General features: G+C 35.5%; 1 protein-coding gene across 6 annotated transcripts in view; it reads right to left on the bottom strand.

Annotated features, from left to right (window-relative positions):
* The window catches only part of LOC127873867 (centrosomal protein of 170 kDa protein B-like), a 147,674-nt gene that overhangs the window by 2,957 nt on the left and 125,990 nt on the right, over window positions 1–18,727 (bottom strand). For all 6 annotated transcript variants that reach the window (XM_052417934.1, XM_052417936.1, XM_052417931.1 and 3 more), the window contains 4 exons: window positions 15,067–15,193; window positions 7,699–9,575; window positions 2,188–2,273; window positions 370–521 (listed from right to left, as the gene is read on the bottom strand). In XM_052417934.1, coding sequence (XP_052273894.1) covers window positions 370–521; window positions 2,188–2,273; window positions 7,699–9,575; window positions 15,067–15,193 — 2,242 coding nt within the window. The remainder of the gene's footprint in view (window positions 1–369; window positions 522–2,187; window positions 2,274–7,698; window positions 9,576–15,066; window positions 15,194–18,727) is intronic.

Below are 18,727 nucleotides of genomic sequence, written 5' to 3'. Positions count from 1 at the left end.
GTTTAAACTTATTTATTTTGCATCGAAATCCCCGCTCTCTAGTCCGTTTCCTGGGCCTAGAACCAGTACTTGGTGTCTTTTAGGGAAGATCTAAAGAACACTGCCACAGTAGGGATTGAACCTGTGACCTCCTGGGCGCTAAGCGGACACCTTATCCATTACACCATTACAATAATTATGGTATTAAAATGCAAATGAACTAAAAATTAGTAATTCTATTACTCCAGTTTAACTATTGTGTTAAACTTTTTGGTTCAAATGTAAAATACACACTTGTTACAATAGTAAGGTTTCCAAATTTTCATAACAAGTCATTACCAGAAATTATATACCATTTTTTACTATGACTGACCCAAAAAACATCCTTACCCTTGATATGTTGTTCAAGTTTGCGGAGGTTTTTCAATACTCCCGCCAGTTCCTGATTGGCCGACTTGTACGCTGGTATCTCGCTGATTGCAGATTGGTTGTCTATCTCGTCCAGTGGGGAGTCCAGGCCGTTCTCTACGCTGTCTGTCTCCCTGTGGGATATACACAAACAGATCCATGAAAATTTTATGTTATTGTTATTTTTTTTAATTATGCATTTGAAAATGTATGTATAATGCTTATGCACTTTCTGTAGACACAAACACAACTAGAATGGTAGGAATGCACTTAATAATGCCAAAATTTAAATATTACATTATTTTAATTAATTTTACATAAATATTTTTATTTTATGCTTTCCGGTGGTTTATAGAGAAATATCAGAGAACTAAAATTGATAATTCACTGTTTCAAACAGTGAAAAATAACAGTGAAAGTTATCGATAATTTTCACTGTTTTACTGTGAAATAACATCATTTTTTTACGAAATGAGGTCATTATTCCATCAAAATTCTCCAGTTAAACACTTTAACAATCTAAATAAATGGTGAAAAAAAGCATACAATAATAAGAAAATGTGTTGTATTTTGTGGAATATCAATTTTAATTCACTCGTGATCGTAAAAAAATATTATTTTCTATGATCACTTGTGAATGAAAATTGATATTCCACTGAATCCAACAAATATCCTCTATATCATTTTAAAGTCATAATACATTTCACAATATCATCATTTATTGCTCACAACATTTAGTCCCTCTGATGCTTTGTCAAAACTCACACTTATTTGCTGGTCAGAGTATTTCACTGAACCACAATTGATCATACTGAACATGTATTCATGAGTGACTGTGAACCTTAATTCTGAAGCACCAAAAATTCCCCTAATTGCTTTTTACTTACATTAATTTGACTTCTATTTTTAAGCTGGTATTTCTTTCTTAACACTATGTAGAGGTGATTATTTTACCTAACATACATATTTTAAAGCATGATCATTATCTGATGTTAAAACCATAAACTAAATCAGAACTACATACAGTTTACATATATGATTTTGAAATCTTTCACAAAACATATAATAGTATTTTTGAATTCACAAAGCAATGCTCTACTTATTTTTGCAATTCAATAAGAGGATTTCAACTTTATTACATTAACCCTCACTTACTGTGAAACTTGTACATATATAAAGGCATACAGACATTTATTACTGTATGACATGTATTCACAAGATTAACATCTTGGAGTATCGTTTTCATCTTGGGCTTTTGAATACTTGGGTAAGCTTATTGTGTAGCTATGATTCAGTTTATTTTAAAAAGAGATTTGAGAGCCACGGCAGCTGTAGTCATTATGTGTGGGTAACTTTGGAAAATTCAATAAAAGCATTCCTTCTTTCTTCTGACTGAAACTATTAATTTAAAGCAGAGAAAGAACTAGAATGATCACTTAGTAACAGATAGTCCTTAGATCTGGAAAGATAGTAATTAAAATATTAGAGTTCAAAAATTGCCTTTAAGATTTTTTTGTTTTCAGACCTAAGGAAGTCATTGATAGGGGCACCTACCTGAGCTTGTCCATGGTTCTGTCAGTCTACATCTTGAGCTTCAAGGACAGCTGGTAGATTGATCATGAATAGGGGCACCTACCTGAGCTTGTCCATGGTTCTGTCAGTCTACATCTTGAGCTTCAATGACAGCTGGTAGATTGATCATGAATAGGGACACCTACCTGAGCTTGTCCATGGTTCTGTCAGTCTGCATCTTGAGCTTCAAGTACAGCTGGTAGATTGATCATGAATAGGGGCACCTACCTGAGCTTGTCCATGGTTCTGTCAGTCTGCATCTTGAGCTTCAAGGACAGCTGGTAGATTGAAGACACGATCAGGGAGTCATACGACTGAAACACCACAACATATGGCAATGGTCATCATGTGCTGTAATATGGTACAGAATTTGAAGAACACATGTACTAACTTAACATTTCATTTGTAAGAATTTTAACATGTGTTAGAATTCACAATAGTAGGCGTGGCTATATAACAGACACATATGTAATATAAATACAACATACATTTACAGTAGTCTACAATGATAATATTATTTTGAATAACATATATTCAATTATAGTAATGTTGAATTAGTAATCAGATTCTAACACAAACAATAAATAACTCTGCATTTTGGTACAATGTATAAATGATTCCTGCAAATGTTATACTCTTGCTCTACAGCATAATTAAAAATCGAGCCGTGCTCTGTGAAAAGGGGGTTTAATGCATGTACATAAAGTGTAGTCCCAGATTAGCCTATGCAGTCCACACACGCTAATCAGGGACGACACTTTCCACCTAAACTGGATTTTTGCTAAGAAGAGACTTTCTGTAAACGAAAAAAAATACCATAAAAGCAGAAAGTGTCGTCCCTGATTAACCTGTGCAGACTGCACATGCTTATCTGGGACAACACTTTACACACATGCATTAAACCCCCTTTTCATAGAGCACAGTCCAATCATAGCTGTTATTTGGTTAGTTCATGCGACACTGTGTGATGTACCATACACAATCATAAAGTGTGATCATGCTATACTGTTATGTAATTATTTATCATGATCAACTTGTACAAACAATTATATAATGTACATATAATATATATATATATTATGAAAACAATGAGTGCTAAAGGCAATGAGGCACTCACCCAAGTCCTCCCAACTATTTTAACTGTTTTGAGAAGTAAGGTTTATAAGGTTTCACAAAAAAACTTAATTGGAAAAGTGTCCCAACACCTGGCACCGAAGTTGTTGAACCAACCAAAATCATTTTTTACTTTTCCCAGATATATACAATTTTGTTATGTTCTGAGCAAGTTTTTGAGTGGGTTGTTAGTGTTGAAATGGTTTTACTGTTGGTGAACAAAGAAAACTGCCCGACTCATGACACCATGGTTTCAAAGGACAGGAACCATATATCACCCTTCAAAGGAATCATAAATACAAATTATCAGAGCAAATAACATTAAGATGGAGCAAACAAATGTGACTTCTGGAGTTTTCACATTTTTATTTGACCTATTAACAACATGAACGAGTTTTGAACTAATGGGATACATCATTTGAATAATTATTCTTATATTCATGAAAATATACAGCAACAGGCAATAAATGTGGCCTCAATAGTTTTCAACAGCTTTTTCTTTCATTTAAACCTAGTGACCTAGTTTTCACTCAAGTGACCCAGTTTCGACCTTAGCAGGAATATTATTGAGAATAATGTTCTGACCAAGTTTCATGAAGATTGGGCAATTAATGTTTCTTCTTGAATGCTCACAAGCTTTTTCTTTACTTTGACTACCTGACCAAATTTTTTGACCCCAAGTAACCCAGTTTTGAACTCCACTTAGATATCATTGGAGAAATGTTCAGATCAAGTTCCATGAAGATTGGCAATACATGTGTACTCTAGAGTGTTCACAAGACAAAAGTTCACCATGAGCATAAGAAATACATGTGGACTCTAGAGTGTTCAGAAGAGAAAAGCTCATCATGAGCATGTTATAATGAGATGCGCTAAAAAGCAGTTAGTCATAATTGATGACCTGCATATATCAGAGAGTAAATTTATTAATAAAACAGAAATACATGCTGCAGAATATGGCCAGAGCTGCAGAGGAAAGCATGTGTATACATCATTCAGACATTAAATGCTGCTAAGTGAATACATCATTCAGACAACTATACTGCTACACAGTGCACAGAGAGTGAGTACAGGATCTTCTAGCCAGTCTGTTGGTTTTGGTCACAACAACTAGATACACAGAAGAATTACCGGTACTTATTTTCATGATTCCGAGAAAATTGTTTAATATGCTTTACATTTACACATCAGATACACCAGTTCCACATTATTTAAATTTATTTTCATTGTAAAACCTTTTGTTTTATTGAACCCCTTCCCCCTTAAAAAGCAAAATGAAAATGGCTTTTGCAAGCAGCATAAAACCAGAACAGCCTTCAAGTAACTTGCAGTCTGTTCAGGTTTTATGCTCCTTGCTGCTCATCAGTAACTAAAGCTTGGGATGAAGCCTTAAAATTTTGAATATAGTAAGAAACTTCTTTAAATATATTAAACTCTCTTTTGTGTCAAAATACGTATCTAAGTGGTAAAGGGTTGAATGAACAAATATATTTTTAATCATGTATCATAATGGTATGGTTATATTTACAATTCATTAACCCAGTATATGTGACCAAGTTCCAACCCAGCAATAAGCTGACAAACCTCATGCGCTCTCTGAGTGCTGTCACAGCGAGGCACTTTCACACCCAGAGCACTTTGGTACAGCTGTAGGCTATCTACAGAGCGACGCTGCTGGGCCAACATAGCGCTAGTGGGTGGGGTAGGGGACGGGGTTTTGAGGACAATTTTTGCACGTGAAGCCCGTGTGGAGCTTCGAGAACGAGACTGAGGCTTATATACAGAGAGGGGGATGGGCATGCGTGGGGGAGGGGTGAAGGCAGACATTGGGGGCCTGGCGCATGGGCTGGATTTTCGTGTTTTGGTGCGTTGTTTGACCTACAAAGTGCACACACTTCAGGAATCAGCAAACAAAAAAAGATAAAACTTAAAAAAAATAATCTCTCTAACACTGAAAAACTACAAACCATATAAACAAGAGACCAAAGGCCCTAAGTTGTGCTCACCTGAGACCCTAAGGAACTGAGCTATTCTGAGCAGGAATTGATAAACTATAGACATATAAGGAAAACTGGCATCCCCTCCCATGTCTTTAAAATACAGGACCATAATTTAACTCAGCAAAAACTGATTCTTCAAAGAGTTATTGCATGGTATCATTAAAGCCATATATTTAAAATGCCTCAGGGCTTTTTTATGGACAGGAAACATTTGTATACTGGGCCAATATATTATTTGAACAAATAGGCAAACATTTGACTTCTAGAATGATAACAAGATTCCTGTACACCCATGTAAGGAAAAGTGCCCCCCTCCTTTTCTGGTGGCCATTAGGCAAAAATGTGACAGCTAAACTGTTTTAAATGTTTACCCATAGCCATGTAAGAAAACCTGCCCCAGACCAGAACTATTTTTTATTTGGCAAAGACACCCTAACAATATATGGAAAACTGTCCAGCCCCCTGGTAGCCATCATGTTTGAAATCAGGCAAAATATCAATAGTACAATATACAGTCCAACCCCTCTTAAGCAGCCAGTCAAGGGAAACGGCCAAATTGGCTGCTTAAGCGGGGTGGCCTCTTAAGAGGGGGGTTGGGTCATAGGGAGTCTAGAGTTGATGAGTGCATGGCCAACTGTTCAATTTTTGTATAAACAAAATGGTAAATATGTGTACATGTACTAAACAATGTTTAGACTTAATTATTTGTTTTTTCTTCCTTTCTAAAGTCAGCTATAAAACAACATTTCCATTCAAAAAAATATTCTATTCATCTTTCTATTCATCATCAATATCATCATCATCAGAATCAAGTCAATGAAAAAGAATCATTCTCATGATTCATTGTTTACAGAATGCGCGTTGTATGGCCCCAATGCACTTAAGATGGGAACAGTTGTGAATCAGTTATGCGTGAATAACTCCCGTGTCACTATCAATCGATAATTTAATTGGTTTACTGCAGTTTTATGGCTTTGTAATACCTTCCGCACGAATTGGTACCGACAGTGATCTCCTCCACGATAAAATCGTGGCCAGTTACTTAAGAGACTGATAATAGCAACCAGGTGTAATCCTACTGGTAATCGTTCTTTTCATGCACAATATTATTAAAAAAAAAATTCGCCGCGTAAATGGTTTTATCAAAATTAATATTGAAATCATTGTAAATATAAAACAAATATAAATGTTTTATTTAATTCCCAAATGAGAATCATAATTTGTAATCCGAAACACACTCCCGATTGTTTTATGTTAACGCGACGTTTACAAATTCGAGCATCAAAAAAGTCCTCATGTATTTTCTTTGTCACGACAAAAGCGCGCGAAAATTATGCACCAATGTACAATGTCACGTCATACCTATGCGTGCATGTATTGATTTTTGGATAAAAACTTTGTCGCACAGAGAACATGTAGAGCAATTGATTTCGGTTAAAAGTTGCGTTGTTCTTTTTAACTTTTAATTAGCCGATAATTGTCATAAATGTGTGCTTGAAACAGTATGATTCAACAGCTACAAATAATAAATTATAAATTAAGAATCTTTTTTCCAGTACTTATAGATGATATTTGCATGTGGGGAAACAAAAAGATCAAACGGTCGCATATTGCTTTTAACCCGATAATCTGCCGCTAATTAATTGCAATTTGCAAACTGGCTGTCAAAATGTTTATCACACATCACGCTTCAGTACTGCAGAGCCTAAACTGCAGATTGGAAGTATGTATCGATTTTTTCGGCGTTGCGTGGGTGTAATTTTGCCAGTGTACATGACTGACTTACTCGCGCGTGACCACTCGTATGGGGGGAATTTAACATTTGGGATGCAAAATTGCTGGCCGCTGGCCGGAGAAACGGGGTTACCGCTAAAGAGGGGTGCATTATATAGTGTTTATCGACGGTCGCGGCACAGACCGGCCGCCTACACGGGGCGATCGGCGATGAGGGGTGACCGGCAGTAGGGGTTGGACTGTATATATATTATTGTTTTGAGCAAGTTTCTTAACAAAAATGAGACTTTTGGAGTATTCACACGGTTTCACTTTAGCCCTAAAGAACCCTGTAAGGCTGCAAAGTTTTTCAATGGACTGGAACCAATTTCCAACTAAGCAGAGATATCATTAGAACTAGTGGTCTGTGTTAGTTTTAATGTGATTCGGCAAAAAATATAACTATAGTTTTCACAAGCCTTTTCTTTTATTTAACATCATGAACTAGTTTTTGACCCAGGAGACCCAGTTTTGAACTCAGCCGAGATATCAATTGGACATATATTCTGACCATAAAGATTGGGCAATAAATGCAGCCTGTATAGGCTTCACAAGGTAAATGTTTACAGCAAACAAACAGTGATCACACGAGCTCACCATGAGCATGTTATGTTCAGTTAAGCAAAAAATGTGTCCACAAAAAATATATAATTAATTATTGTAAGAATGTACACACTAATAAGAAAAGAATTAAGCCATGCAGATCAAGCAAAAGTCAGAATACATCATGCTTATACCTCCATACCAGTAACAAAATATATCAATATCAATAGATCAATATCGTCATGCTGAGGTAAAAATACGTTGAAATAACAGGACACAAATGTTTGTAGATAACTGTGTGTGTTCTTACCAAGTTGGATTGGGCCGAGGACGAGTGTGCGGACCGATCCACCTCCTCCTCGTCAGCACTGCTGGTACTGATCTTCCCAGACAGCAGTGACCTGCCAGAGTATGGCACGAACCCACGGCGATCTTCAAACACATCGCTAGCCTCACTACTCCTCCTGCTGTGCTCCTCTGTGCTTGACACTGAGTCACTCTTGTATGAACTGAGTTTTAAATCCTTTCCATTATTGAATGAAGCTGATCTGGTCACGCCTCTGGCTTTATTGAAAGTCTCCACGCCCTCTGAACGACGTTTGGACTCGCTCCTTGGCTTTGACTTTGCCTCCAGAACTGCTTGTCTTGGATCATAGTCCTTTCTGCGTTTCCAGGCATTCCTTTCAGCAGCTTTAGGTGAATTATGATCAGATTTTGAGATAGAGGATGATCTTTCACGAGCACTGACTCCCGTAACCCGCAAACTTTTAGAATGATGAAGACTGGAAGAACTGGCAGAGGACCCATCGCTACGCCGCTGCTTGGGTGCTGCTGATGCCGCTGGGGCGTGAACATTTTGTTGCTGAACTGGAATTGATAACGACCGCGATACCCGTAAACTGTGTCTCCCACCATCAGAGCGATTCAAATTTTCACGACTCTTTTTCACAATTTGTGTTCCAAGACTTGCATTACTCCGTGATGAATCCGGTGCTTGACTTCTTGATGAATCAGCTGCTTGACTCTTTGATGAATCTGGTTGGTTTCTATCAGAGAACACACCTGACATAGGTCTTTTAGGTTTCTGTGGAGTAGATCCACCACTCTTGTGAAGGTTGGATAAACTTCCTCCACGAGGTGTCTTAAATCCTGATGAAGCAATTGATGTTGTGGAGCTTGTTGACCGGGCAGTGTCCAATGGTTCATCACCATCTGCCATCGCCCGACGAAGGGCAAAAGCTCGATTTGGTCTGGTCATTGACATCTGTCCCTTCCCCTTTGACCCTTGACGTGAAAACTGCGAGGATTCTGAGTCAAAGGAGTCATTTGTCCTTGAAGTATCAACCAAGTCACTCATAATATCAGAAATAACATATTTACCTTCATCCACTGATTTCTTCCTTTCTTTAACACCTTCTGATGTTTTAGTTTTACTAGCACCATTCATATTCACTAATGGTTTAGAAGGTAATGATTCAGTCAATTTAAATTTCCCTTTTCCTAACACATCTCTGGGACTTTTATACAACGAAGGTTTTACAAAGTCCTCATCCCCATTCACTAAAGCCACAACACTGGACGTGTCTGATTCTAGGTCTGCGCTCTCGTCAAAAATAGCACTATCCTCGTCTCCACAATTATCACCTAGGGAACCAACTGTTTGTAAATACGAGCTATCGTCTGCATACCTTTTACAGTCCCTAAGAAAACTATTTTGATCATAACTGTTTTCTTCCTTACTAGATTTTTTCAAGTTTTTATGTGGGTTCTTCTGTCTCTCCTCCATTGCATGCATGACAGTTTCCGTATCACGCAAGAGGACATCTGTGTCCAAGCTTGCGACGCTAGTGTTACTGCTTCCTTTACCTCGTACACTCAGATCACGGGCACTGTCTAAATCACTGCCGTACTTTGTGAGCGATACAGACTCCGAGTCTGTGTCCTGGTAGCGTGCCGACACGTGACTAGATATCTTAACAGCCTTCTGTTGCTGTGGCGACTGAAGGGTTGCCGTGGTGCCATTGATTTTGAGATCACATATTGACGTTCTTGGGCTATCCTTGGTGGCGCTTCTATCGCTCATGGTTGGGCTTGGGGCGTTTGGAGGTATCGTTGGTAACCTCCTCCCTGTACCAGGACGCTTTCTACTCAAACCATTGGCAACTCTGCCTGACTTTCCTTCTGATACTGCAAACAAAAACATGAAGTTGTTCACAAAGATTCTAGAAAATAGAACTGTTTAATACTATTATGATGTACAATCACGTAAAACAACATAGAGATTACATGTCTATCTTGCTGGAGCAATTTATCCAACAACGCATTTTTTAGTTCAACAAAATTTAACAAAACTTGTTCAATAAAACAATACAACTGAGACAAATAGTAACTTACAGTTTTAACATACACAAATATTATTAAAAAAATTATCCGTTAAAACATATAACCACACATAAGATAAATGTCCAGCATGATTAGTTTATAATTACATAAACATTCCTTTATTTTGAAGTATGTCTACAGTCATGTTTCTCACATACACACCTCCAATACAAACAAACCCTGCTCTTAGTTTTTAACACTTCCTTTGAAGTTCAATTATTGATTATACATATCCTCTCACAGGAGTGCAAGATTTGATGTTAAAGTCAGCGTACTATCTCTAAAACATTTACATGAGTGTGAAGTCATGTGATTTATACATATAAATAATGTATATAAAGCTAGTTCAACTTAGAGATGAAGCTTATGCAGTGAAATCCAGTATATTGAAATGGTTTATGCCAAGCGAAGCGAGTCAATAGTCAAACCCGTACATGGTTTCTTTTGAAATAAATACATGTACCGGTATATCTATTATTAAAACATGCTTAGCATTTGTGTTCCACCCTTGATTGCTTTGTTCAACATTCAAATGTACCGACATTGAACAAATCATTTAACACCTTATCTTTCGGATACTAGAGTTCACAGAGTTGAAATGTTCAATAAAAGTTTACAAGCATAACATATCAGATTTTTACGATTTTATTATGTTTTAGGGCACTTTTGAAACAAGTTTAACCATGGGATAGTTATAACTTTTTTAATTTAAATTTTAATATTTACTATAAATATAGGACATATAGTAGAAAAATCATATGATACTCCACTATTAGAGAAGTGCACTCTAAATAGTAATGATTTCTCCCCACCTCAATGGCCAAAGTAAATATTTGGGGATGGTTTCCAGGTTTCAATGCTCAAAGCTGTACAATCCTATTTGGTGGGTCTATATAGTCCAGTAGAAATACTACATCTAACAAGAAATATCTTTAAAAAAGATATACAGCATTGATTGTGGTTTGAGTTTGTGAAAGGTAAAGAGTTCAAAAAATGAGACCAAGGATAGCTAATGTCTTTTTATGTGCAGTTCTTAGCTGGATCACACGCAAAACGGGATGTTACGCAGAGTTTTCGTGGCTTATTTTACATAATTACATATTGCTGGTCATAAACCTATAGATACAAAACAGAAAACCAAATGAAGAATGGAAGTGAAATTAAAACATATGAGTCAACCGGCGACACACGCGAAGTATCCGTACATATTTTAAATATTTATACGCGCGTTCTTCGAACAAACCTGTTTTAGTGGTTTGTCGGGCATTGCTTTTTGATTCGATTATTAACAGTATCTAGAATCATCGCGCTCATGCTTAATACATTAGGCAATATGATGGAATAATTCTTGTTAAATTAATTAAAATTAATATTTATCATGGTATTGTTGAAAACACATAAAGACTCTATTATTGACATACCATAATTATATCGCTGAATATCTTCATTTAACATCTTTTGTGGTCTAAAGAAAATCTCAGTTCAACTAGTTCACGGATAGGGTCTATATTATATAACAAACTGGCCACGAACTCAGGTCAGCACATAAGCGTCTTCGGACGCAGCGATGACCTGTAAATAAACCCTGATAACTCGCGGGTTGAAATGCAATGCATTAAAGTGAGGCCACGCTTCCACTGCTTTTTTATACTTTTACATGTTAACATGTTGATAGGAATATGAAAGTCGGTACTAAAATGAGAACATAGCCTTTAAGTAAAAACGCTGTTGCCTTTGAAAATAAAAGGTGGACGCACAAACTGTATTAATATAGAGATTGAGTGTAAAATTGTTCTATCTATTAAGCCTTTTCATTAGAGATAAAATTGTTTCATGCTGAACACGCAGTAAAACAGTGTTACAAAGACGCGGACATGTTTCCAATGTTCTGATGGTATGCTCATATCAGCCTATGGGATAACTGAAGTGTATTTATTCTGAACTAGACCCGGGAAATTTTATTTGAATTTTATTGAACATTTACAAAGGTCAGGTAAGGTGAAAAGCTGGCGTATACAGCTAACGCCGAAAAATAGACCTCTACAAGCACAACTTTATGAGTTTGTAAAGGTATAGATAATATGGTGTCTGCCGTGCAACTGGAAGGTCTAGGGACACATTTTTTATAGATATTGCTTAAAACACTAACTTGTAACTTTTTTCTGTTCAGAATATAGAATTGAATTTCATTTTGAATCTAATGTATTAAGAAAAAGGGTGTCTCTATAAACCTAAAGCTTTCAAATGAACCTTAAATGATGGTTTTAGAGCTATACAACATTTTAGTTTTCTGTTTTTGGTTAGCATATTTCCTATTGCAATGTTATTCTGCATAAAAAACTAATTTTATGAAAAATTAACAGAACAATTAAGAATCTCCTGACATTCCAGGTTGCCAACCCTCAACTTCCCCCCCCCCCCCCCCCCATTTATTCATAACTTTAAAAAACAAATTTCACTCTTGTGAACATAAATATTGATTAACCAAGACTTCTTTTATACCTTATGATAAAATATGACATTTCTGCAGTGAAATAATAACAAATTTTCGGAACTACTTTTTCTATTTTTAGATTATCATATCAAGATTTACTTCCCTTGTTTGAACCACTTAACAAGTACTTGCTTGCTAAAATCAACATTCCGCCGAATCCCAACAAATTTTCTTTTTATTTTGTGATTTTTTTTTCACCGTTTATTTACATTGTAAAAGAGTTTAACCGGAGAATTTCGCTGGTACACCTTTAAATGACATCATTTTGTGTATTGAAATGTATTGAGAAACGCCATGGGAGAAAGGGTAACTTTTCAGCAAAAGGGAAACAGCTGTTAATTATTTTCTTGAAAAAGATGCATAAAAGAAACAGAAAATTTGTTCATGTCAGAGTAAGATCCTTTGTTATTTCACTCATGATCATAGAAAAATAATATTTTCACTTGTGGCTGCGCCACTCTTGAAAATATATTTTCTATGATTACTCATGAAATAACAAACGATCTTACACTGACATGAACAAATATCCTCTATTTATTTAATATATATTCATATATATAAGAAAGTAAATGAGGTGTGACAAGTGGAATAAAGAAAATATAAGGACATAATTGTTTTCATCTCCATCATGAAACCAGAAAGATACCAATCTCTAGTCATAGGTCTTTTAAGAAAGAATTGTTCAATAAATAATGTCAGAAGAAAAATACAACTTTTAGCATAAAATTTCTCTTTTGATTTATCATTTTAGTTCCACACATTTTAAATTCCAGGTTATAATTAAAACTTCACATGGGTGCCCACATTTGCATAAAATCAATATGCATTACCCATTCTGCAGTTGGGAATTTGAGATGTTGCATGAACGTATGAAAATTATTGTATTTACATAAAATTATGATAAACTTAATTTGTAGAAAAGCAATCATTTCCTCAGTTCATTGTGCTCACCTAAGCAATGATATTGATAATAACATGCAGAATATTTCAAATCTACAAACATGTTAGAATATGTGAACATAGGTCGATGTCAACTCATATTGTAACAAGGGCTGTTTGTAAAACATGCATGCCCCCATATGGGCTGTCAGTTGTAGTGGCAGCCATTGTGTGAATACATTTTTTGTCACTGTGACCTTGACCTTTGACCTTTGACCTAGTGACCTGAAAATCAATAGAGGTCATCTGCCAGTGATGATCAATGTACCTATTAAGTTTCATGATCCTAGGCCTTATTATTCTTGAGTTATCATCAGGAAACCATTTTACTGTTTTGAGTCACTGTGACCTTGACCTTTGACCTAGTGACCTGAAAATTAATAGGGGTCATCTGCCAGTCATGATCAATGTACCTATGAAGTTTCATGATCCTAGGCGTAAGCATTCTTGAGTTATCATCCGGAAACCATTTTACTGTTTCGAGTCACTATGACCTTGACCTTTGACCTAGTGACCTGAAAATCTATAGGGGTCATCTGCCAGTCATGATCAATGTACCTATGAAGTTTCATGATCTTAGGCCTAAGCATTCTTGAGTTATCATCCGGAAACCATTTTACTATTTCGAGTCACTGTGACCTTGACCTTTGACCTAGTGACGTGAAAATCAATAGGGTCCATCTGTCAGTCATGATCAATGTACCTATGAAGTTTCATGATCCTAGGCCTAAGCGTTCTTGGGTTATCATCCAGAAACCATCTGGTGGACGGACCGACGGACGGACCTACCGACTGACCGACATGAGCAAAACAATATACCCCCTCTTCTTGGAAGGGGGGCATAACAAACAAATGTCTAAATGGTAGCTACACAGATTTGGAACGAATAGCCCACCTAAGCCTGGACATTTAAAATAACTTTTTAAAGAATGAATAAGAGCGTGTGAAATTAATGGACTTAATATATGTATCCCGGAAAAAGCAACTTTTTGGAAAAACCCACTAATCTGCTGGTACAAATAAACATGACCCATTTATAATCCTTTCAAAATCACACACGTGATCAACGGTTATTATTTAAAGTAAGCTATCATTGGTTGATTTAATGGGCCAGTGTTGTTTGTACCGGGGTGATTAGTGGGTTTTCTAAACTCATGCTTTTCCGGGATCAGTCTATTGTTCACACGTTTTGGGATTTAAAAAAAAAATTAATTAATTATTTATAAAATTTATAATATATATTTTCATAATATATCATAATATTTGGAATAGTCAAAAATAGTAATAATACACACAGTTTATTAAGAAAGGTTTAATGCGGCAGGAATCTGACTCAGGACCTATCAATCACAAATGTTTTGATTTACAGTAGTGCATATTAGTTCTGCTATGTTGTTCAGATTTTGACCATATGAGTCGCATTCTGAGAAAACTTGGCGTAATGCATATGCGTAAATTGTCATCCCAGATAAGCCTGTACAGTCCGCAAAGGCTAATCAGAGACAACACTTTCCGTATAAACTTGATTTTCGGTAAGGAAGAACTTCCTTGAAACTAAAAATACCATAAAAGCTGAAAGTGTCGTCCCTGATTAGCCTGTGCGGACTGAACAGGCTAATCTGGGACGACACTTTACACACATGCATTTAGCCCAATTTTCTCAGAACAAGACACAAATTATCTTAGTTTTACACAGTCATATACTTAGATACTATTCCGGTAATGTGAATGTAAGAAATATGGAAATATTACGTAAATTCAAACTTACTGGTTGGACAGGTGGGTTTGTGAAATAGATTTACAAAATCAGTGGGTGTGATTATTTCCCTTGAACGCAAAATGACCAGTAAGCATTTCACTTACCATCGGATATTGAGGATCCTGGGCTGGAGAGCTCCATGTCACCTGACTTGTTCTGGGCCTTTTGATTGGTCAATGCTGCCCACTGGCTCACCCAATCAGGTGCATTGTGTGGGACACTGGGATTCTCCTGAAATCATAAAGTGAAAATCGTTAATAATAAAAACATTTGTATTTTTGTTTTTGTGTACCTAAATACAATTTTGTGATAAATATGTCTAAATTTGTGACACAGTCCTAAAATTAAAGAAACGCAAAACCAGTAAAAAAAACTTGTCAACCTTACTTAAAACTAAATCCATTTGTTAGAGCATCCACCATTTGCCAAATGAACCAAGGCGCATTTCGAAAATCAAGAATTAAAGGTATAAAAACACTTGACTTTGGATGGCGTAGGAAACATAATCCCCTGTGTACAATGAAAACTGACATGAAATATGGGAAACTTAAATATATATATATAGAGATCTCCTCAACTTGCAGCTAGGGAATCAACACTATCATATACCAGTACCATACCAGTAGGTAGTATAATACCATAGTACATGTGTCCATTATCAACCAGATTTCACCTTCAAGATTGTATTATCTTCTTTCACTCAAGGGAAAGATAGCTGAGGAATTTTTTGATTGTTTGAAGAACACTTCAACAGCAAGCAATTATCTATATCCAGAAATAGTAAAACACAGGTCTTAAACCTTTCCCATCTAGAAGCAAAGTGAAAATGGCTATGTGCAAACAGCATAAAACCAGAACTGCCTGCATGTAACTAGCAGTCTGTTCAGGTTGTATGCTGTTTGCTGCTCACCATTATCAAAGGGTTGGAACGGAAACCTTAAACACTAGGGTCTAATAAGAAAGGCCTTTAATTAAATGTAACTTTCTAAGGGACTACAAACACGTCAAATACGTTCATATGAATAAGTGTATTAGAAGAAATGCAGTTATCTTCAATTGTCAACATTTTGTATTAAAATATTGAGCTGTGAACGTCAGATTTACTTAACCTTCTCTCCAAGTGGCCATCATGTTAATGTTTATCTCTTGACCACTTACTTATTTTGACCCATTAGTAGTCCCATAGAAAGTTAAATTTAATTAAATACCTTTCATACTAAATTCAAGTTTTAAAAGCTTCATTTCAAACCCTTAGTTACTGATGAGCAGCAAAAGCCATTATCACTTTGCTTCTAAGTGGGAAAGGGTTTTGCTTTTTGTTGCCAGTTCACAGTATTGCTTACATCATACATGGGGACTTATATACCTGTGCTCAACTTATTTAGAATATGTAATTTTGTTTTTGTATAATATTATGCTGTTATATAATAGTTTATGGCATTGCTTGTAGCCCAAAGTGAACACTTTTTCAGAGCACCTTGTTTTGATGTTTATTTTCATATTAATTTGGTTGCATGGTCACAGAGGTCAAAAATTAAAATCATAGGAATCTATGTTTTGAAGCCACTCTGTATAAAATGCCTGTTTATCAGAAACAAAATCAAGTTTCTTTTCCTTTAATGAATGTTTTAAAATTGGTGTCACATTTTGCAATAAGATTGGAAGAAAAAAGATTTGACAGACTGATTTAATTCTGTAATACATGAATATGCACGGAATGCACACTATAGAAAACCAACTGTAATCTTTCAATGGGACAATAACCAAAATTTAATCATATATTTAGCCAATAATTGACTTGTTACAACAAAGAGTTGAAAAGCAAACCACAGACGAATACATTTTTATGCTCTAGTAAACATGAAATGAACAGTATGACTTAGTAGCTTCTGTTTTATTTCATCCATTAAACATTATCATAAAACCACAATGAATATATTTACATAGTTAGCTAGCAATTGGTTTGTTATATTTAATTTATAGCCTTAAAATTCAATAAATTGTGTTATTGCTTGATGGATTTTTTATACTAACAACAACTACAGGCTACTTATAAAATTGTGGCCAGTTTATGTAAAGCAACTAACTGTTATCCTTGTGTACATTCTTGTTGTTATTTCCTCATTTATATATATTTTTTTTATAGGATTCCTAAAAAAGAAATAATCTTATTGCGCAACCTGTGTTACAGTAAAAAAAAAAATGTATGAAACTCAACTGGCCATTAACGTTTTAAATGCAGATATTTCATTCAAGTACCTGATTTTATTAACTCAGATGACAAGGAATGGACTTTTGTGAAACCATGGCACTTCAAAAATGTAACAAATGTAAACACTAACACAGGTTTAACAGAAGAAGCAATAATAGCAACCAATCCAGCGTAGGATGATCAATAATCAATACATGGACTTCACATTGTAAACAACAGTGTATATCACTGCACAGGATGTAATTGAACCCTTTACCACATAGATAAATATTTTAACGCATTTGTAGTCCCTTCAACATTTTAATCTAACTTAAAGCCTTTCTTTCTAGATTAAAGTTTTAAAGTCTTAATTTCCAACCCAAGATACTGATGAGCAGCAAACAGCATAAAACCTGAACAGACTGGGAGTTACTCGCAGGCTGCTCTGGTTTTATGCTGGTTGCAAAAGCCATTTTCACTTTGCGTCGTATGGGGGAAAGCGCAAACAAAACCATGACCCATAAATTTATATTTGCATACAGTTTAAACGTCTTAATATATGTTTTAATTTTCTTGCGTATTAAAAAAATAATACTTGCAATCAGATTTGTGTATGTTATTGTGTATAACAGGGCATGATGTACTTTAACTGGCAGTAGCACTATTTGTTTTCAATATTTTTTAGTTTATCATCAGTAAATGACACACATTCTGTTGCCTTTATAACTGACAACTTTTGGGACATTGTATCACATGATACCTATCATATGATACCACGAATCTTAATTCAGTCAATAAACAAAAAAAATGGTTCTTTAGTTAAATATGACATTGAAATATTGCTGTGTATTCTTACTGTCACTCAGTGACAATGGCCATTTGCAATAGGCCTCACTGTTTCAGCATTATGTTCATATTATATCAATCGTCTTACGAGAGAATTTGCATAACAGGTAAAATAGTCTTCATATTTTGATCTTTTTATCCACTCTCAAAAACAAAAATCCCTGATATCCCTGAGCAAACTAGATTTGAAAGAAATAAAATGCCAATAAGTAGTAATTTGCTTACAAATATACATTTACAAAAAAGCACATAATATGTATATATTATATTTTCTCACATATTTATCACATATTAGGTATTGGAGTTAAATCCATGTATTGTTCTACTCAATAACTTACCCGAGATGAGACATGGTACGGCCAGGCTACTCTTACATCCATTTGTTTTGAATCAATTAAAATTACAAGATACTTAATAAAGTATAAAACTACTATCGATTACACACACATATCCAATATATATTAAGCTTAAACAATTTTGATTGAAGCCCTCAAGCTGTAAGAAACTGCGCCATTTTTATAAGCCATCCATAGTTTTATCCAACGACATGTACGACATGTACGAACTATAGTCCAGTGTGTTCATTTGGCCAAATGTCACTATATCCCTGAAACCAGCAATCCTTCAACTTCAAGTGTGTATTAACAATCACTCGACTATGCAAAGCGCTCAGTCATGTAGAATTCAATGCCAACTTATACCTGCTCATTATAAACCCCGCATACAAC

This window comes from Dreissena polymorpha, chromosome 3 (assembly GCF_020536995.1).
Source record: "Dreissena polymorpha isolate Duluth1 chromosome 3, UMN_Dpol_1.0, whole genome shotgun sequence".
In the NCBI taxonomy this organism is placed as follows: Eukaryota; Metazoa; Mollusca; class Bivalvia; order Myida; family Dreissenidae; genus Dreissena; species Dreissena polymorpha.
Note: the sequence above shows the minus strand (reverse complement) of the source record. Positions and strands in the feature narration are given on the sequence as shown.